Raw genomic sequence first — 23092 nt, forward strand, 5'->3', positions numbered from 1 at the left:
TAACCATTTCTCCAAGAACTAATTAGGAAAGGTGTTTCAGGTGAGCAGTGGCGACTCTAGGAACAATATATAGGGGGGGCACAAAGATACCACAGTCAAAAATGGGGGGGCAAAAACAAAATAAGTATATATAAATAAGATTACAAAATATGAGAGAATTGCGGTCTGCAGGGATACATTTATAATAAAACTATTTACTTACAAAAGAAGCCATTCAGTCGTCTGCTGAGCCGTCCTCTGATCGCTTCCGCGGATTCTTTCCCCTTCTTTCTGTCTCTCATCAGTGCGCAGGCGCACTGTTATGGTGGATCTGTGGAAGACACACTGTTATGGGGGCATCTGTGGATGACACTGTTATTATGCCTCTTATTAGCCCCCATATGCTGCCTCTCATCATTAGCCCCCATATGCTGCCTCTCATCATTAGCCCCCATATGCTGCCTCTCATCATTAGCCCCCATATGCTGCCTCTCATCATTAGCCCCCATATGCTGCCTCTAATCATTAGCCCCCATATGCCTCTAATCAATCATTAGCCCCCATATGCCTCATCATTAGCCCCCATATGCCTCTCATCATTAGCCCCCATATGCCTCATCATTAGCCCCCATATGCCTCATCATTAGCCCCCATATGCCTCTCATCATTAGCCCCCATATGCCTCTCATCATTAGCCCCCATATGCCTCTCATCATTAGCCCCCATATGCCTCTCATCATTAGCCCCCATATGCCTCATCATTAGCCCCCATATGCCTCATCATTAGCCCCCATATGCCTCATCATTAGCCCCCATATGCCTCATCATTAGCCCCCATATGCCTCTCATCATTAGCCCCCATATGCCTCTAATCAATCATTAGCCCCCATATGCCTCTCATCATTAGCCCCCATATGCCTCTCATCATTAGCCCCCATATGCCTCTCATTATTAGCCCCCATATGCCTCTCATCATTAGCCCCCATATGCCTCTAATCAATCATTAGCCCCCATATGCCTCTCATCATTAGCCCCCATATGCCTCTCATCATTAGCCCCCATATGCCTCTCATCATTAGCCCCCATATGCCTCATCATTAGCCCCCATATGCCTCATCATTAGCCCCCATATGCCTCTCCATTAGCCCCCATATGCCTCATCATTAGCCCCCATATGCCTCTCCATTAGCCCCCATATGCCTCTCCATTAGCCCCCATATGCCTCTCCATTAGCCCCCATATGCCTCTCCATTCGCCCCATATGCCTCTCCATTAGCCCCCATATGCCTCTCCATTAGCCCCTATATGCCTCATCATTAGCCCCCATATGCCTCTCCATTAGCCCCCATATGCCTCATCATTAGCCCCCATATGTCTCATCATTAGCCCCCATATGCCTCTCCATTAGCCCCCATGCCTCATCATTAGCCCAATAGCCCCCTTATGCCCCCAGCAGCCACATAGTTTCTAAAATAAAAAATCACTTACCTCTCCTGCTCCTGGACGCCGCCTGCCTCTCCTCAGTCGACTCTGTGCTCTGAACTGGCGCGCACAGCGTGAGGTCACAGAGCGCCCTGCACAGCCGACAGCCGAGGACCAGGAAGTGGTGAGTACAGAGCGTTCACCACTTCCTGGTCTCTCGGTTCTAATGAGCGCTTCCATAATGGAAGCGCTCATTAGTATTCACCTGGGGGAATCAGCGGGGGGGCAAAGGACAACATAGGGGGGGGGCGATTGCCCCCCCTCGCCCCCCCCCCTAGCGACGCCACTACAGGTGAGGAGTTCACATTGGAAATGTGGGTTTTCCGGTCATAAGACATATAAAACCTGGTTTCTGAGAAAAAACTGTTCTTCTCAAGAAAGATTAGTTATTGCGATCTGTGTCTTGAAGAAACAATTTTCAAAAGACCTTAGAAGACTTGTTTTAGAAATGCATGGACATGGACCTGTGAGAGGCTACAAAGGCATCGCTAAAGACTTAGACAGACAGACTATCTACAAAAGTACAGGACTGTTGCTCTTCTCCTCAGGAGTGGGGCTTCCTGTTACAATCACTCCAAGGGGATCATCGGGCAATCCTGAAAGACCTGACAAGGGTAACGGCAAAAGACCCACAAAACCTCCGTTCATCTGTTTGAAACACTTAAGACAAAACGAGCGATGGGCCGCAAATTGTTTTTGTAGCTATCAGCTGGATGATTCTTGGAAAATATTCCACTGAGAGATTAGCAAAAATTTAGGAAAATTTAAAAGCAGCAATGCATCACCTATCCACTACAATGGAACTCGGAGCATAAATGTTTTTTTTTAGGTTTTATGTGAATGATCTCACCACATGCGGACGCCAGGCACTGCTTCCCAAATATCTTGAAGCGCAGCACAGCATGCAAGCAGAATCACTGTCTTGGAATCAGTGCTCCGAGTCCCATTGTAGTGGATATTTGAATGCAAGTTGTGATCGCAGAGACCTTTGGGGACTTGTCATGCGCTAGCATAGAAACAGCTTTACATCAGGAACTCTATGCTATTTGGTTTATAAATACAGTTCATCACCTCAAGCTGAAGAGACGTTGAGAGATACAAGACAATGACCTAAAGTACACTCTTCATCTAAATGGTGGAAAAAGAAGAAATTTTGTGTTTTAGAAAAGTCAGTGAGAACGCTGGCCTTAACCCTATAGAGTTTCTGTGACAAGACCTGGAGAGTCCTGACCTTAACCCTGTGGAGGTGCTATGATCTGAAGATGGTTGTGCACTGATGAACTGAACCACATTTGCAGAGGAGGAATGGTCCAAAAATTGGTCCTCAATATTGTGTACACATTTGGTGAAGGTGATTACTTGTAAAGCACCCTCTACAGATTAATTAAATGAAGGGTTTAATTACAGTTTCTTTCTGAACTGTGGATTTCTGCTCAAATTGCTTAGTAAAAAACATGACTGGTAGAAGTGTTTGTGTCTTATTAGTTTAGTTAGATTGTCTTTATTTGTTATTTAAATAAAAATCAGACCACATTTTATTTGTAATCAATGCAGAAATCCAGGTCAATCCAAAGGGATCACTTACTTTTTCTTGCAACTGCAGATTTTTTTTTAGGGTCAGGCAAACCATGGACCACTGGGCTAAGGCCTCTTTCACACTTGCGTTGTCCGGATCCGTCGTGCACTCCATTTGCCGGAGGTGCCCGCCGGATCCGGAAAAACGCAAGTGAACTGAAAGCATTTGAAGACGGATCCGTCTTCAAAATGCGTTCAGTGTTACTATGGCAGCCAGGACGCTATTAAAGTCCTGGTTGCCATAGTAGGAGCGGGGAGCGGGGGAGCGGTATACTTACAGTCCGTGCGGCTCCCGGGGCGCTCCAGAATGACGTCAGAGCGCCCCATGCGCATGGATGACGTGATCCATGTGATCACGTCATCCATGCGCGTGGGGCGCCCTGACGTCACTCTGGAGCGCCCGGGGAGCCGCACGGACGGTAAGTATACTGCTCCCCCGCTCCCCACTACACTTTACCATGGCTGCCAGGACTTTAGCGTCCTTGCAGCCATGGTAACCATTCAGAAAAAGCTAAACGTCCGATCCGGTAATGCGCCGAAACAACGTTTAGCTTAAGGCCGGATCCGGATTAATGCCTTTCAATGGGCATTAATTCCGGATCCGGCCTTGCGGCAAGTGTTCAGGATTTTTGGCCGGAGCAAAAAGCACAGCATGCTGCGGTATTTTCTCCGGCCAAAAAACGTTCCGGTCCGGAACTGAAGACATCCTGATGCATCCTGAACGGATTTCTCTCCATTCAGAATGCATTAGGATAAAACTGATCAGGATTCTTCCGGCATAGAGCCCCGACGACGGAACTCTATGCCGGAAGAAAAGAACGCAAGTGTGAAAGAGCCCTAAGATTGTTTCTTCAGATCATCATGGACAATGTGAGGATGGAACAGACAGAGGTTATATGTTGGTTTATAATCATTCTTATGCCTCACACAGTCAGTGTTCGGTCAGTGATTCCCATCAGTGATTATAAGCCAAACCAGGTGCAGCTCTAAACACAGAACAGGTGCAGATCTTTTCCCTATACTTTATGTCTGTGGAGACTCCACTCCTGGATTTGGCTCACAATCACTGGTGGAAATCACTGACCAAAACACTGACATGTGAATGAGGCTTTACGGTGATAGAAATGATCTGTCCATGTCCTGACTTCATGCCGGACTCCTGTATATACACAGCATCTGAACAAGCAGAGCTCACACCAGCTCCCCCTCAGTAGGGCTCATACGCAGGGAAATGATTGGGAACAAACCATTCCTTTCCAATCATTGTTCGCTTATACATGTGGTATGGGGATGAATGATCGTAACTATGATCATTTGTCCCCATACTGTTTAATTGTCAGCAGAAAATCATTTTTTATACAGAAGAATGTGTTGCAGACAAATTATTTTATCAGCTCCATAAAATGACTGCATCACCTGTTAAACACGTATCAACCCATTTCTTGAAGGATTGGCACAATTACTGGAGGCCGTTATCAGGGCTGAGCTCTTGTAGGAGGGTTCATTCTCTATAATTACACCGATAATCTGCCCATATAAAAGAGCCCTAACTCCTTGTTCTCTCCTAGCGTCTGTCCACAAGTTTACCGATAACCTGCAGAATAGTGAGGGCAGCTCTGAAATATAATACAGGCTGTTAGCTTCTCCTGACTCTTCCCAGAAAGCAACTAATAATAATAATAATGTTTATATGGAGCCAACATATTCTTCAGCACTTTACAATTCAGCAGGAACAGCTACAGACAAAATCAGAGAACCAAAAAATCAATAATGCCATAAATCTACAAGAATAAAAGTAAAACAGTGCTTGTTGTACTTTGATCCAGCCATCAGTATACTAAACACACATAAACCCGCATGAACCAGTCAGTATCTGTGTGTACAGATATGAAGTCCTTTGAATGCATGGAATGTGGGATAAAGGGATCAGATTCTTCTCTAATTAGGGAATGTGATAGACCAGCTTAAACTGTTTTCAGGGAAGGCCTAAACCTGTGGATATTTGGAATTAACCTGACTTCCCAGCTAGAGACAGGAGTCGGTGGTACACATTATGGATGATATTAGTTGTAAATCATTGGGAGAACTGAGACAACAGGTACAGTCATGGCTAAGTTTCGAGGCTGACAAATTTTGTTTTTCAAAACGTTTGCTGCTTCTGTGCTTTTGGATATTTTTGTTAGATGTTTCTATATACTGAAAAGCAATTTCATAGAGCATCTTGAGACCATTCATGTGTAGAGTTGCTTCTCATCCAAGAGAGTGGGCTCACTCAAAGTATTTCCTAAGAACATTGACAATACAGAATGGTATCAAAACCTCCTCCAGGAGCAACTTCTCCTAACCATCTAAGAGCAACTTATTCGGACCAGTTAGGAACAACATCTCAACCATCAAGGAGCCATTTCTTTAGACCATTCAGGAGCAATTTCTTCAGACCATTCAGGAGCAATTTCTTCCGACCATCCAGAAGCAATGTGGTGATGAGCAACGCTTTTTTTGATAGAGACCATGTCCCAAGGCAAAACTGAGAACTAAGTGGCTTGATGAACAAAACAATGAAATATTGGGTCCATGGCCAGAATACTCCTCAGATCTCAATCCAGTTGAGAACCTGTGGTCAGTCCACAAAAAGCGGGTGGATTAACAAAAACACTGAATTTTCTGATAAACTTCAAGCATGGATTAGAAATAATGGGTTGCCATAAGGCAGTATTTGGCCCAGAATCTGATATCCAGCATGTAAGGAAGAGCTGCAGAAAAACACTTTGTAAATACCAATGAAAAAAATTATGAAAAGCTTATATCTGTACTTCAGTGTGCCATAAAACATCTGACAAAAAGATCCAAAAACACTGAAGCAGCAAACTTTGTGAAAACCCAAATTTGTGTCAGTCTCAAAACTTTTGGTCATGACTGTAGGGTAGTAGGCAGAGACTAGTGAGGAGATATGGGGTGGTGCAGCACTGTGAAGATCATTGTGGATAAGACTGAAAAGTTTAAATTGTTTTTTATAGTGAATATTGGTATAAGCTGGAGGGAGCAGTGTAGAGGTTGAGCAGAAAGATGGGCCTGGCTACTTCAATCAGGTTAGGTTTAAGGGGGAGATCATAGTGAGGGAAGACATGTTGTATCACCAGACAAAGGTAATGTAGAGAAAGCTTAAAAATTCCAGCTCTGAAATCTGCACAATGGCGAATACAGCTCTAGGGGACAATACATTCTGTAACTAGATTCCAGTGAAATGAATCAAGTACCATTTAGTAGGTTCCATCTTCATTACCTCTTTTATCTTCAGCAAGTAATAGTCTATGAAATCCCTCGGTGCCTCCGGATTCAAAGTTTCTTTATGTTGCTTTATATATTTTGTCGCAAACCTCTGCAGAAATTTACTTTCTTTGAAGACTTTTTGCCTGATGATCGGGAACTTCAGAAGAATTGGCAAAATATTGCAGAGCTGTAGAGAGGCCAGGAAGAAAAAGATGAACATAGAGGTTAAATACAGTAGGACCACAAAAAAGTGAGAATAAGAGATAAAAACTTCCCAGGAACAATCAGGACTAATGCGTATGGGGGTCAGACGTTACAGAAAGGACCCAGGTGTGGTCTCAGCAACAATCAACTTAGGTGGGATCACCAATGCAACATAATTCTGGATTACATTTTCCTTGTAAGAGGAGTAAGGCTTTTTCAAGTCTTTTAAAAATGTTCCTTCTAAGCCTTTGTAAATAGTGAGCAGACAGTAAGACCAAAAGACTAAACTGTTCATCTAAGGCTACTTTCACACTCGTGTTTTGGGCGGATCCGTCATGGATCTGCAAAAACAGATCAGTTACAATAATATAACCACATGCATCCCTCATGAACGGATCCGTTTTTATTATCTGTAACATAGTCAAGACGTATCCGTCATGAACTCCATTGAAAGTCAATGGGAGACGGATTCATTTTCTAAAGTGCCAGATTGAGTCAGAGTAAACTGATCCGTCCCCATTGACTTACATTGTGTGCCAGGATAGATCCGTTTGGCTCAGTTTTGTCAAGTAGACAGCAAAATTGGTGTCCGCCTCCAGAGCGGAATGGAGACTGATGCATTCTGAGCGGATCCTTTTCCATTAAGAATGCATTAGTGCAAAAATGATCCGTATTGGACCGCTTGCGAGAGCCCTGAACGGATCTCAGAAACGGAAAGCCAAAACGCGAGTGTGAAAGTAGCCTAAACTGGGAATACCAAAACAGTGGTGAATAAATTTTGATATACAGCACAAAATAAGTAGCCATAATGAGCTAGGGCCGTTAATTGGTGACATCCCTGAGGTTTGGGCCAGAGAAGAGGCTACCGCTGTGGTCCCTGGTTCTAGAAGGAGCATCTGTGGTGATACAGTCAGGTCCATAAATATTGGGACATGGACACAATTCTAACATTTTTGGCTCTATACACCACCACAATGGATTTGAAATGAAACAAACAAGATGTGCTTTACCTGCAGACTGTCAGCTTTAATTTGAGGGTATTTACATCCAAATCAGGTGAACGGTGTAGGAATTACAACAGTTTGCATATGTGCCTCCCACTTGTTAAGGAACCAAAAGTAATGGGACGATTGGCTTCTCAGCTGTCCCATGGCCAGGTGTGTGTTATTCCCTCATTATCCCAACTACAATGAGCAGATAAAAGGTCCAGAGTTCATTTCAAGTGTGCTATTTGCATTTGGAATCTGTTTCTGTCAACTCTCAAGATGAGATCCAAAGAGCTGTCACCATCAGTGAAGCAAGCCATCATTAGGCTGAAAAAACACAACAAACCCATTAGAGAGATAGCAAAAACATTAGGCCTTGCCAAAACAACTGTTTGGAACATTCTTAAAAAGAAGGAATGCACCGGTGAGCTCAGCAACACCAAAAGACCCGGAAGATCATGGAAAACAACTGTGGTGGATGACCGAGGAATTATTTCCCTGGTGAAGAAAACACCCTTCACAACAGTTGGCCAGATCAAGAACCCTCTCCAGGAGGTAGGTGTATGTGTGTCAAAGTCAACAATCAAGAGAAGACTTTACCAGAGTGAATACAGAGGGTTCACCACAAGATGTTGGTGAGCCTCAAAAACAGGAAGGCCAGATTAGAGTTTGCCAAACGACATCTAAAAAAACCTTCACAGTTCTGAAACAACATCCTATGGACAGATGAGACCAAGATCAACTTGTACCAGAGTGATGGGAAGAGAAGAGTATGGAGAAGGAAAGGAACTCATGATCCTAAGCATACTACCTCATCAGTGAAGCATGGTGGTGGTAGTGTCATGCGTGGGCATGTATGGCTGCCAATGGAACTGGTTTTCTTGTATTTATTGATGATGTGACTGCTGACAAAAGCAGCAGGATGAATTCTGAAGTGTTTTGGGCAATATTATCTGCTCATATTCAACCAAATGCTTCAGTACTCATTGGACAGCGCTTCACAGTGTAGATGGACAATGACCCAAAGCATACTGCAAAAGCAACCAAAGAGTTTTTTAAGAGAAAGAAGTGGAATGTTGTGCAATGGCCAAGTCAATCACCTGACCTGAATCCGATTGAGCATGCATTTCACTTGCTGAAGACAAAATTGAAGGGAAAATGCCCCAAGAACAAGCAGGAACTGAAGACAGTTGCAGTAGAGGCCTGGCAGAGAATCACCAGGGATGAAACCCAGTGTCTGGTGATGTCTATGTGTTCCAGACTTCAGGCTGTAATTGACTGCAAAGGATTTGCAACCAAGTATTAAAAAGTGAAAGTTTGATTTATTATTCTGTCCCATTACTTTTGGTCCCTTAACAAGTGGGAGGCACATATGCTAACTGTTGTAATTCCTACACCGTTCACCTGATTTGGATGTAAATACCCTCAAATTAAAGCTGACAGTCTGCAGTTAAAGCACATCTTGATCATTTCATTTCAAATCCATTGTGGTGGTGTATAGAGCCAAAAATGTTAGAATTGTGTCCATGCCCCAATATTTATGGACCTGACTGTATAGGGCATAGACGGAGTTAATTATATCATCCCTGGTGGTTTGGGGTATTGAGGAGCTTAATATTAGCATCCTTTGTGTTTTGGGGAAGAGAAGAGGGTTATGTTTCCATCCATGGACATCTAAGACAGTACAGACTATCATCCTTGGTGGTCTAGACCAGCCAAGAGGAGCCTCTTCTATTGATATCTTATCTCATCTTATAAAAGCATCACATTATAAAACATGTAAAGTTACAGTTCCCATTTAACTATGAAGAATTCCAATAATTTGAAGAAAATGCCAAAAATAAAAACAAAGTAAAATGATTAACAACCGTGCTTAGTGGAGATAAAATCCCTTTAATATGTCTGGATGTCGATGAAAGAAGCTCATGCAGCTTCTCATCCTGGTAATCAAAGTGCTCCCCGAACAGCACAGAACTGATGATGTTTCCCACAGCGCTGGCCATGAGCATTGTCGGGTTGACGGGTTTTCCTGCAGAAGGAGAGAGAAAGACATACTGAGACCGGAGCATTACCCTCTACTGAATATTAGGAACCTTCCTTATTAGAGGAGTGTAGACGACCTTGAGAATGAAGAGGCTGCAGTGCTGGTTTAGCTTTGTGTTCATGGTCTTTCCTTGCACAGTTCCTGTTCCCCAGACCCCTCTGTCCATAGTGGCGCAGCATGGACCTGTCCATGCTGCTACGTATGCCTAAAAGGGGACATAGCACTACCTGTTGTGCATTTTCATACCTATACAATATTATCTAATGATATTATAGCCAAAATGAATGCTCATTGCCTTTAAGAGTGAAATCAGCCTGAACCAAAGTTCTGTTATGTGGCTGAAGAGGACAAGATGAGTTCATGGCAAGTTCAGTTTATAAAAAAAAAAAATTGTGAATATGAACGGATATTATATTTTAAAGTTATTGCTAAAGATATGGGTTTATCTATGGGGAGTACACTAGCTTCCTCAAACATGTCTGTCTGAAGGGAACAAGGTTGTTTCATGGATAAGCCATGACGAGATAAGAATTCATATCCTTGAGGCACACCTGCTCAATTCATATATTCATAATTATATTATATATATTTCTGTATGGTATATTTAGTTTACAACACATTTTAACCAATAATTCATATAATGTGTTGTCTATGTGTAACAATGTATCAATTTTTATATATATATATATATATATATATATATATATATATATATATTATACCATGTATGTATAATTTAGAATGTATCCTGTAGAAGATACAGAAACACTGAAGTAAGTTTCTGTTAAGTGGATTTCTGAGAAGAGTTAAATGTTATTTCAAAATGATAGTTATTCATGGATGTAGATATGTAAAATATACAAGTTCCGATGGCGAGTATCAAGGCTGTTACATATATGTTATCAAGTTAACATATATTCAAAAAGTTGGTGACTCCAACAAGTCTAGGTTATAGGTAATTAAAAGTGTCAGGAAAAGACCTTCCTCAATGATGTATATTAAAAAGGTTAAGAAGGTCAGGTGAACGTATTATTAGGTATTTAGAATTAATATTTAAGGTTGTAATATTCATCTGCAGTACCACAGTGCCATCTGGAGGCAGATGGACAATATTATATTATTTTATCATTTGTTTTATATCATGTCAAGGGTTAATATGACATCATTGTATTATTAGCATGCGAATACACGCACCTTACCTGATTTGAAATCCCTAATCTAAAGGGGATGATTCTTAGATAAGGTGGGGAATAATTACTTGTGTGCAGAACATCAAGGGGAGATCCCTGGATCCATCCATCCATCGATTCATTCAATCAAGACCAAAAGAAAAACTCAAAAAGAAAACTTTACCATAAGAAACTTGGATTATTTTTCTTGAGAACTGGTCCCGTCTGAACTCTGTCTACCTTTGACCCGGTAACGTATATTGTGTTTACTGCTCATGATATTAATAAGATATTTCTCTCGGTATATAGCCAAGAGTCCCCCTAAGTTTCTCTTGGTATATGAGTCTGTTTGTTAAAGGTATGACACTGGTTGTCATAAATCACTAAGTTATACTGTACTGGTGAGATAGGGGTGTGTTAGCACCACCGTGTGGCGTGTTTGGGTATTATTTTGTAACTTTATCATATATTTTGCATCTGTATTGATTTTATATTCTTTGTTTTATAGTAAACGATTATATATATATATATATATATATATATATATATATATATATATATACAGTACAGACCAAAAGTTTGGACACACCTTCTCATTCAAAGAGTTTTCTTTATTTTCATGACTATGAAAATTGTAGATTCACACTGAAGGCATCAAAACTATGAATTAACACATGTGGAATTATATACATAACAAACAAGTGTGAAACAACTGAAAATATGTCATATTCTAGGTTCTTCAAATTAGCCACCTTTTACTTTGATTACTGCTTTGCACACTCTTGGCATTCTCTTGATGAGCTTCAAGAGGTAGTCCTCTGAAATGGTTTTCACTTCACAGGTGTGCCCTGTCAGGTTTAATAAGTGGGATTTCTTGCCTTATAAATGGGGTTGGGCCCATCAGTGGCATTGAGGAGAAGTCAGGTGGATACACAGCTGATAGTCCTACTGAATAGACTGTTAGATTTTGTATTATGGCAAGAAAAAAGCAGCTAAGTAAAGAAAAACAAGTGGCCATCATTACTTTAAGAAATGAAGGTCAGTCAGCCGGAAAATTGGGAAAACTTTGAAAGTAAGGTCTATTTGACCATGAAGGAGAGTGATGGGGTGCTGCGCCAGATGACCTGGCCTCCACAGTCACCGGACCTGAACCCAATCGAGATGGTTTGGGGTGAGCTGGACCGCAGAGTGAAGGCAAAAGGGCCAACAAGTGCTAAGCATCTCTGGGAACTCCTTCAAGACTGTTGGAAGACCATTTCAGGGGACTACCTCTTAAAGCTCATCAAGAGAATGCCAAGAGTGTGCAAAGCAGTAATCAAAGCAAAAGGTGGCTACTTTGAAGAACCTAGAATATGACTTATTTTCAGTTGTTTCACACTTGTTTGTTATGTATATAATTCCACATGTGTTAATTCATAGTATTGATGCCTTCATAGTCATGAAAATAAAGAAAACTCTTTGAATGAGAAGGTGTGTCCAAACTTTTGGTCTGTACTGTATATATTGCATATACAATTGTTTATTAGTTTCACTGCTTGCACAAATCAAATTAAGATACTCGATAAAAAAAGAACTTAGAGGCGTTTATGCCCGCCCGAAGGATCATATAATTTTTCTTTTTATACATACATATTTTTTTTCATCCTCTCTTTTATATGAAGATTATTTTTATATAGAAGATATATGACATACCCTAGCACAGAGTCCATTCATTTACTGGATTGTTTAGGATCCCAGAGGGAGGACCCTCACCACTCACAATTTGTCACTTTAAATTAATAATGTGGTTATATCTAGTGATTATCACCAACAGAAAGCATTTCAGAGAAGAACATGAAAAATATATTATTATTAGCAAGAAAAGGCCACATGAAAGAACCAACATGTTCCTCATGGTACCTGAGAACCATGAATTCTGTCTTATTGGATGACAGCAGATTTTGAAATATGGGGAGCCAACCCACCTCCTGTCTCTGATACAGCCTGTATGAGGTACTTGGACTCTGCCAGTACCCTCGTCTCCATCGTCTTCTTTCCCATCCCAAAATTTCTAAGAGATGTCATGGTGAAGCGGCGGAGTGAGCGCCATCATGGTCCATTGATACCTAAAGAGAGAAGAACATTTAGGTATTTACCACAGAATATGCAGTATTACGTTTTCTTATTCTACCACCTCACCCATCTCCCCATATGATTAGAAGATTGTTCCTCTCACAACTGAGGGTCACACTTAATATATTTTATATTTCTTTGTCCTGCCTCAGATTGACTCACTAAACCTCATAGTATATAACAGGAGACTCTTGTCTTCCAGTATATTGACATTTTATGGACCTTGTTCGGAACCCTCTGCGTTGTATCAGGAATGGGACAGGAGCAGTATTCAGCTACAGTACAATTCAGCTATAGTCTAGTGCAGGGCTAGTCCCGCTATGATCCTATAATATGTGATAAAATAAGTCAATGCGGCGGCACAAAAACACATATTATAGGATCATAGCGGGAGGTACCACACCCTACAGCAATCTATTGATTTATACCAGTAGACAGTTTATTGTGTTTTAATTTATGTGCTGGAGTGCATATTGATTACCACGCAAAGCAATACATTTGCTGAATACCTGCCGTTATATCACCAATTACATCTGATCAATATTTATATCTCCAAGGTCTAGGGACCATATCCCATTTTGGTGACATACCTACAGTATTTCCACAAGACTTACATATCTCCTGGTGATATATCTCGTGTTATTCTAGGTTTATATTCTAGATCTTAACCCAAAAAGTATTTTTTTCTCCATTTTTTTTATATTTGATATTTTACTAATATGTATTTTTCTGTATGATTCGTCGATTGTTCATTTTTATTTTTTATTCTTTTAATAGTCAATAAATGTATTTTTTTGTACCATCATAGTGTTTTATTTTATGGGCCCAGGTATCAGGTGTGCCTAACCAATATTCTTTCAATCTTACATACTACAATAGACTGGGTGGGTCTATTTTAGTTAGAGCACCCGGTTTCCACAATATCTAAGAGGTGAGCCATTCCGATCAAATTATACACAAATTAATAAAGGTCCCTCAAAATATAACAAATCAGACAGAAAAAAGAAAAACTATTAAAGTGCTCAATGATGCACGTAAATTATGGTGCACGGCGGCACCTAAACACAACCGGTTGTCCTACCATTCCTGGGAGTCTTCGGGCTTCATGGATATACAGCTGAATCCTGAAGAAAAAGCATCAGGTAGCGGACAGGAGGGGAATTGGGCTGAGATGTCTGTGCATGTGCTGGCACTGCTGGAGAAATGTGCCATGGGGCTGCCCTGGTTCTGTTTGGACTTTAGAAATGTGCATGGGGGGGGGGGGGGGGGCGAATGACTCAGCACATGCACAGACATCTCTCTCATGACTCTGAGTCATTCGCCCCCCCCCCCCCCATGCACATTTCTAAAGTTCAAACAGAAGCAGGGCGGCCCCATGGCACATTTTTCCAGCAGTGCCAGTGCCAGCACATGCACAAACATCTCTCTCATGACTCTAGCACTGGCACTGCTGGAGAAATGTGCCATGGGGCCGCGGCCGCCCTGGTTCTGTGTGGACTGGAGAAATGTGCATTGGGGGGGGGGAGTCATGAGAGAGATGTCTGTGCATGTGCTGGCACTGCTGGAGAAATGTGCCATGGGGCCGCCCTGGTTCTGTCAAATCTCTCTCATGTCTCCCCTCCCCCCCATGCACATTTCTCCAGTTCAAACAGAACCAGGGCGGCCCCATGGCACATTTCTCCAGCAGTGCCAGCACATGCACAGACATCTCTCTCATGACTGCCCCCCCCAATCCAATGCACATTTCTCCAGTCCAAAAAACAGAACCAGGGTGGGCTAGTACACTGGCTGGCACTACTGGGATGGGTGAGATGGTGGGAATGGGATCCAGTAACTAAGTTGTTATAATTAATTAACCTACCTACCTGGCTGCCTCCTGTCACAGTCTCAGAAGATTCTTCTTTGTGTGGGCGGCAGGCCGAGTCTGAGCTGTGGCTAGCTGCCGCTGGCGCTGCTCGCTCCTTCTTCTTCTCTGCTCTGGGGGCGGAGCTGTGGCAACGTCAGACAGATGCGAAGACATGCCTCCCTGTGCGGCAGCGGCGGCACGCTCACTCACAGCCACCGCTCGAGTCTCTTAAAGAGGCAGGCAGAGCGGGGCTCAGAGCGGCCGCCAGCGGGGGGGCCCACATCCTTTCCATATTAGTCCGGACTGCACGCCGCCCAGGACTCCATGCGCAGCTGCGCTTAGCGTAGCTAGAAAACGTAGCAGCGCTAGTATTGCGGGCCGGCGCTGGGGGGGCCCCTGCAAGAGCCGCATTTAAGGGGCTAAAGAGCCGCTAGTGGCTCGCGAGCCGCAGTTTGCCGACCACTACACTAGGGCATTTTAGGGCCAAGTAGTTTGAGGGCAAGGTTCCGGACTGGGTCGTTCTTTTTAGGACGGGTGCTTCATGGCTAGGACGCATGGGCCAGTATAGCTCCCGTACCTTAGGGCTGTCTAGGGATCTAGAGCCCAATTCCCCTCCTGTCCGCTACCTGCCTTCAGGATTCAGCTGTATATCCATGAAGCCCGGAAGACTCCCATGGTATGGTAGAACAACCGGTTGGTTTTAGGCGCCGCCGTGCACCATAATTTACGTGTGTCATTGAGCACTTTAATAGTTTTTCTTTTTTCTGTCTGATTTGTTATATTTTGAGGGATCTTTATTAATTTGTATTGATTAAAATTTACGTTTTAGTAGGGATCACCATTGACTATTTTCTTGACTATGCCTGGATAAACACTTAAGAGGCCCCTTCATTCTGTGGAGGTCCTAGGAATCAGACCCCTCACTGATTGCACATCCTAGGGATGGCCCATCAATGTCTTTGACTTGGAGAATGCCTTCCTTTTTCATGGCCTCACCGTTGTAAAAGAGAACCTAACATTACAAAGTAAAACGTCCTTATCCCTCCCCAGACAGCTGTAGATGTGGAGCAGACAGAAATTATGGTAGGTAAAGTTTGGGTCTTTTCTTTCCCTCTACTGGTCTCTTTACATTTTTATCTTTTTTCCAGTCCCAGCTGAGAGGGCATAGGTTCCTCCTGGTGTGGTCAGAGCTATGCTTTGTGATCTGGCCAATCAGTTTTACTTTGTCCCTATGTTGCCGCATCTCTGACCTGAGTGATAGACTGTAGCTCCATCCCCCTCCTCCCTGTCTAGTATATATTATATTATTGTAGACTGATTTTTGGGAGTAAATTTGTTTACATTTACAGAGATCTTCCATGTAGTGTTAATCTCACCGTATCCCTCGGTTGAGAAATATAGCACTGGGATTATCGGTCGTGCACTGAACTGCTCGGCGTGATTTATCAGACCCTCTTTCACCGTCTCATAACCGCAAAGAACGATCACAGGTTCTGACATTTTCCAGATGGTGAATACTGAACCGTATTTCTGGCTGAGCTGATGGAGAAAACAAAAAAAAATTAAAATGAGGTAAATAAATACAAAAACATAATGTAAACACCATACATGTTTGTATCCATTCACAATGGATACACATAAGGAATTTAAAGGGATCCTCCCATGTTTACTAGGCTAGGAGTTCTGGACTTTGCTGCAGGGCTACCAGTCTGCTACCTCTAAGAGTAACCTCCATTTTGCTGACCCAAGAGACACCTGGTCAAGAGACACCAGTGTGTGGCACTAAGGGGCAAGAGTGTGGTCAGCGAACAAGTCAAGGTAAGGAAAGGCAGAATTTGCGATGTACTTAGGTAATAGGTCAAGGCAGGTGGCATAGGATAAATACAGAGATGAGGCAGGTGTCAGGACAGGCAGCCAGGATCAATCCACTACACAAGCAAGGTTAAACCAATACAATAGCACAAGAACTTTTGACATTGGAAGGCACTCTATCTACCCCAGAGAATGCTACACTTGAATGGAGGTAAATCAGACCATGCATATCCTGCACCTTTAAGAGCTTGGGAGAACACACAGGTCCTAAGGGAGTGATTACTAGGTAGCAAGCTGAGATGGTGTGTAACAAAAGACAGTGTGGATTAGTGGGAAGGATAAGTACACTGGTGGCTCTGCCCAGCTTCACAGTATCCCCTACTTATGCCTCCTCTTCTTTGGTCCAAACCAAAGATGGGATCTTCTGAGAAGAACTGGTGCAATCATGTTCATCGCAGGGTCCCAAAATCTCTCCTCGGACCAATTTCAACCCCCCCCCCCAATCCACCATACGTTTTCGTATGTCCGTATTTCCATTCCCCCAAAAAAATAGAATGTCCTATTATTGTCCGCATTACGGACAAGGATAGTACTGTTCTATTAGGGGCCAGCTGTTACATTCCGCAAAATACAGAATGCACACGGACGTCATCCGTATTTTTTGCAGTCGCGTGCATGAGCCCTTATGGACCTCGCATGAAAGTGCAGGTCACAAATAAAACTGGAAAATAGAATTTAATGTGTTACGGACTTCTTGGTGCCCATCAATTTCAGACTTATATTCTCAAGCAAGGATGTGTTTTCTGTTGGGTTTGGGAACAATTATTTTTTTTTCCTGAGGGAATGTCCTTAACTTAAGGCAGTGGCAACAGACATAATTCAGCCAGATCAATTATATGTTAAGACTCAGAAACCTGATCTGTTAGGTAAAAGGAACATGTGGGGGCATCCACCGTGCTGTTCTTTGTAGAACAAAATTGAACCATTCAAAAAATAAAGACCATCAGGCTTGAAGAGGATTTAGTCACTGAGCACTATAAGATGAGGAAATGTATGATAAACTGCTGATAATAATCAGAAAAGCCCAAAAGCCACTGAATGGATAGTCAAAAACTGCTGATATTTTTTCAGAGATCACATAGCCAAGAAAATAAAGAGATGGGTTCACGAAGAGGCACTTCTGATACAGGTTTTTGAGATAGACAGTACCACCATGCAGACAGAGAGCAGATCATGGAAAATTTCACTGACAAACTTTTGAAACATAGCTGTGGCATTGCTGAGCCCCATGGGCATGACAAGATTCATAATGGCCATCATGAGTGTTAAAGGCTGTCTTCCATTCATCAGCCTATTCAATGTGGACCAGGCTATAGGCACCTTAGGTTATTGCCCCATTGATCCCATCAAAAAGTTAAAAAATCAGTGGCAGGGAATATTTGTTTTTGATAGTGATCTTGTTAAAGGGAATCTGTCACCTGCTTTTAGCATTTTAAGCTGGCACCATCGCTATGTTCACTAAAGTACCTTATTTCCAGCAGTCGTCTTTTTACTTGATTTCGTTTTGTCCTTTTGATATAAAAGCACTTTTTATGATATGCTAATGAGGGTCCAATGTGCCCAGAGGGGCGTTTTTTCCCCTCTCCGGTGCCCAGTGACGCCCCCCTGCAGTGCCCAAGAACGCCTCCTGATTCTGAAATAACCTCCCACAGCCCGGCAAACGGTTCCCCCCATCCCCACGTCATAGTCTACCTCTATCTTCTAGAAATGCCCCGTCCTTCTTCCTGTCGGTGGCCAGAAAACTCATCAATCTCCTCAGGGCAACAGCGCTCAGGTTACATCACTGGGCTCGGCGCATGCCCAGTGAGACTTTTGAGGCTGTTGCCCTCAGGAGGTTGATGATCGCGCAGGCGGTACTGCGCCTGCACGAGTTTTCTGGCCGACGACAGGAAGAAGGACGGGGCATTTCTAGAAGGTAGAGGTAGACTATGACGTGGGGAGGGGGCGGGACCGTTTGCCGGGCTGTGGGAGGTTATTTCAGAATCAGGAGGCGTTCTTGGGCACTGCAGGAGGGCGTCACTGGGCACCGGAGAGGGGAAAAAACGCCCCTCTGGGCACCTTGGACCCTCATTAGCATATCATAAAAAGCGCTTTTATATTAAAAGGACAATTCCCAGATTCCCTTTAAGGCCACCATCCTTTTTTTCTCCTCCAGTGAGTGAGAAAACTGAATCCTCTCTCCAACTTCTTCTTTATGTATTCGTGCATGGTATTAGTCTGCAGAAGGGACAGTGGATATACCTGACCGCATGGAGGGCATTAGGTCAATAAGACATTCATATGGTCTCTGAGGTGACAGAATTTTAGCCTCCTTCTTGTCAAAAACATCCACATAAGTGGAGTATAAAGAAGGATTTGAGACCTCAGGATTGGCATCGAGACCCCAACGTAGGACTTGCTTAGTTTACAAGTCAAAAAACTGAGCTTGGAGACATATCCAAGGTTACCTTAGCAATAATGACTGATGTATTCGGGGAGTACATAGAAGGAGATTTTCTCAGTATGTAGAACCCTCCAATATATTGGCACAGTAGAGAAGAGGATACATTCAGGAAGAGGTACTCTATTTACTGAGGTCTCAGCTAAGAAACTCTTCAGACGTAAAGTGGGTATTAGGTAACTAAACCCTTATGCAGGAAGTTTCCAGTAGAACCAGAGGTGTTACCGCAGGACAGAATCACTGGAATTGTCAGTTTTTGAGAGAGGTCATCTACACCTTGGGTCATCACATTTACCAAACCATAGTCAAGCTGCACAGCATAGTAGGGAAGAGGCAACTGAAGCCCTCCGACCAGGCTATTCAAGGACCCAATGGAAGTTTGGCATCATTAGGGAATACTCATTGGAGAATCCCTATATTCCCAGAGGGGTGTGGTCCAAGACTTTGCTTCACACTATGAAGACTATTTTAGCATGAGGGAACTGATGGACCAGAAGTTTGAAATAAATGTTGCACTGATTGAGGAATCCATTGCAAGTCTTGGAATCTCCTTCTTAACACAATGGCAGTGGGAGGTGCAATTTGGTATGAAAGATAGACTGTGTGTAAAGTGCATAAGCGGCACATCATGTGCCAGTGCAAGGGGTATTAAGACCGGTGTCTAAAACACCTGTCTTAATAAATGACCGCATACATTTTTGCAGAGGGTGCTGACTGTGGATATGCCAGACTGACAGACAGAGGAAGAAGAAAACCAGGTTGGAGCTTGAGAAGCAAGGGAAAGAGCCAGGGAAGGAACCACCAGGATTTGATGTGTTTTTTCTTAATGCAAAGATTTGCACTTATGTGGTTCATACTGATCAGATTAGTAACCTCTAAGCTGAGTACTACTATGTTTGTGACACATAAAGACCACTCGTCTTTCACAGTCTGGCTCCTATGGACATTTGCATTTTAAAATTGCAGCAGATATTTACTGTCTACACCGGGGAGTAGTTCAGTGGGTTGCAGAACCACCAACTTAGCGGACGTGTAACACATATCTGCTTACCTGTGAATGCAGATATACTTCTATACTTAACTAGAGTATTCAAAGATATCAAACAAAGATGTCAGTCTATAGGTAGCAAGGACAGCTTTTAGGACAAAATATTATCAAGGAGCTCCTGACTCAATGAACAACTCCCAGCATGTACAAACCGGATTCCAAAAAAGTTGGGACACTATACAAATCGTGAATAAAAACTGAATGCAATGATGTGGAGGTGCCAACTTCTAATATTTTATTCAGAATAGAACATAAATCACGGAACAAAAGTTTAAACTGAGAAAATGTACCATTTTAAGGGGAAAATATGTTGAATCAGAATTTCATGGTGTCAACAAATCCCCAAAAAGTTGGGACAAGGCCATTTTCACCACTGTGTGGCATCTCCCCTTCTTCTTACAACACTGAACAGACGTCTGGGGACCGAGGAGACCAGTTTCTCAAGTTTAGAAATAGGAATGCTCTCCCATTCTTGTCTAATACAGGCCTCTAACTGTTCAATCGTCTTGGGCCTTCTTTGTTGCACCTTCCTCTTTATGATGTGCCAAATGTTCTCGATAGGTGAAAGATCTGGACTGCAGACTGGCCATTTCAGTACCCGGATCCTTCTCCTACGCAGCCATGATGTTGTGATTGATGCAGAATGTGGTCTGGCATTATCTTGTTGAAAAATGCAGGGTCTTCCCTGAAAGAGATGACGTCTGGATGGGAGCATATGTTGTTCTAGAACCTGAATATATTTTTCTGCATTGATGGTGCCTTTCCAGACATGCAAGCTGCCCATGCCACACGCACTCATGCAACCCCATACCATCAGAGATGCAGGCTTCTCAACTGAGCGTTGATAACAACTTGGGTTGTCCTTGTCCTCTTTGGTCCGGATGACATGGCGTCCCAGATTTCCAAAAAGAACTTCGAATCGTGACTCGTCTGACCACAGAACAGTCTTCCATTTTGCCACACTCCATTTTAAATGATCCCTGGCCCAGTGAAAACGCCTGAGCTTGTGGATCTTGCTTAGAAATGGCTTCTTCTTTGCACTGTAGAGTTTCAGCTGGCAACGGCGGATGGCACGGTGGATTGTGTTCACTGACAATGGTTTCTGGAAGTATTCCTGAGCCCATTCTGTGATTTCCTTTTACAGTAGCATTCCTGTTTGTGGTGCAGTGTCGTTTAAGGGCCCGGAGATCACGGGCATCCAGTATGGTTTTACGGCCTTGACCCTTACGCACAGAGATTGTTCCAGATTCTCTGAATCTTCGGATGATGTTATGCACAGTTGATGATGATAGATGCAAAGTCTTTGCAATTTTTCGCTGGGTAACACCTTTCTGATATTGCTCCACTATCTTTCTGCGCAACATTGTGGGAATTGGTGATCCTCTACCCATCTTGGCTTCTGAGAGACACTGCCACTCTGAGAAACTCTTTTTATACCCAATCATGTTGCCGATTGACCTAATTAGTGTTAATTGGTCTTCCAGCTCTTCGTTATGCTCAAATTTACCTTTTCCAGCCTTTTATTGCTACTTGTCCCAACTTTTTGGGGATTTGTTGACACCGTGAAAATTGGAATCAATGTATTTTTCCTTTAAAATGATACATTTACTCGGATTAAACGTTTGATCTGTCATCTACGTTCTATTACAAATAAAATATTGACATTTGCCATCTCCACATCATTGCATTCAGTTTTTATTCACAATTTGTTTAGTGTCCCAACTTTTTTGGAATCCGGTTTGTACACTTGTTTGACTGTTCTTGTAAGGCTACGTCTACATGACAACATTTGTCGCGCGACAGATAGGGCACAACTACACTGCAAGATTTGTAGCGCAACATTTTGTTGCACCAATGTCACGCGCCAATTTGTATTATGGCAGTCTATGGTGTCGCACTGCAACATGCAACATGCTGCGACTGCGACGCAACAGTCGCAGAAAAATCCATCTCAAATGTCGCAGTCGCAGCATGTTACATGTTGCAGTGCGACACCATAGACTGCCATTATAAAAATTGTCGCGCTAGATTAGTGCAACAAAATGTCCCACGACAAATGTCGTCGTGTAGACGTAGCCTTACTCCCCATAGAAGTAAATGGAGCATGCTGGGAGTTGTAGTTTCAGGGCAGCTGGAGTGCCGACTCCTGCCATATGGTTTTGTAATTTTTTTGTAGTCCAACTGTCACGGTGCGGTTCACCGTGATTTATGGTCATGTAGGCTGACTGCTCGTCCCCTGGCGTACTGGCTGCGGACCTCTCCATGCAGGCTGGTTGCTAGCAGCAGCGTGCTGGCTGCGGCTTCACGTGTGAACCTGCCCGTGTACCTCTGCACCCCTTTGACTTAATTTTGTATTCGTGTTCAGTATTGTCCATGTAAGTGTGGTTGCCATCGGCAACACCCGTACTGCAGCTCCCTCACTGCGACGACGCCTTTCCATGTCTGGATCATATATAGATAGGAATGTGGCATCACGGTGGTAGCTTTCTGGAAGGAATCTGGCATCTAGGTGGGACCTCTCCCTCCACGGCGACAGGAGATCGGGAGGGTTGTCTGTGCCTCGCAGGAGAGCTATGGCCAGGGGGATCTGCTCAGGGTCTCAGGGAAGAACGCACTCTGACACCTACTGCAAGAGAGAGCGTAGAAAGCACTAAACCCCAGAGGATTGCAGGACAGGAGAATGACATCACAAAATCACCTTGGTCCAGCTGGTGGAGTCACAGCATCCACCCAGCTAGGTGAGATCCATGGGGGTTCCCCCTTAACTGTAAAATGTCTTGTGAGGGCTCCTAGGTTGGCTGTCGGCAGTGGGTTAGGGGATTTGTGGGGTGTTTAGGGGAACTAGTGTGAGTTTGGGTGGGTCCTGAGTTTGCGGCGGGTCTCCGTTGGTGGCATAGGGTCTACAAGGTGCAGGGGTGAACGGTAGTGGAGGGGCGGTACCGGCGGAGATGGACAGGCCAGGAAGTTCGGGCAAGAGTGAAGGGTGTAGTAATGGGACTGGGATAGTATTGAAGATGCCGGGGCGGGGGGAAAGGATGGAAGGAAATGGAGGCAGAAGCACATCA

At 43.4% G+C, this 23092-nt stretch overlaps 1 protein-coding gene across 1 annotated transcript in view; it reads right to left on the minus strand.

Annotated features, from left to right (window-relative positions):
• The window catches only part of LOC121001299 (cytochrome P450 2C29-like), an 83900-nt gene that overhangs the window by 56665 nt on the left and 4143 nt on the right, over positions 1–23092 (minus strand). The window contains exons 3-6 of the mRNA XM_040432297.1: positions 16044–16206; positions 12674–12814; positions 9365–9525; positions 6320–6493 (exon numbers count right to left, since the gene is read on the minus strand). Of these exons, the coding sequence (XP_040288231.1) occupies positions 6320–6493; positions 9365–9525; positions 12674–12773 (435 nt within the window). The 5' untranslated portion in view covers positions 12774–12814; positions 16044–16206. The remainder of the gene's footprint in view (positions 1–6319; positions 6494–9364; positions 9526–12673; positions 12815–16043; positions 16207–23092) is intronic.

Source organism: Bufo bufo, chromosome 5 (assembly GCF_905171765.1).
Source record: "Bufo bufo chromosome 5, aBufBuf1.1, whole genome shotgun sequence".
In the NCBI taxonomy this organism is placed as follows: domain Eukaryota; kingdom Metazoa; phylum Chordata; class Amphibia; order Anura; family Bufonidae; genus Bufo; species Bufo bufo.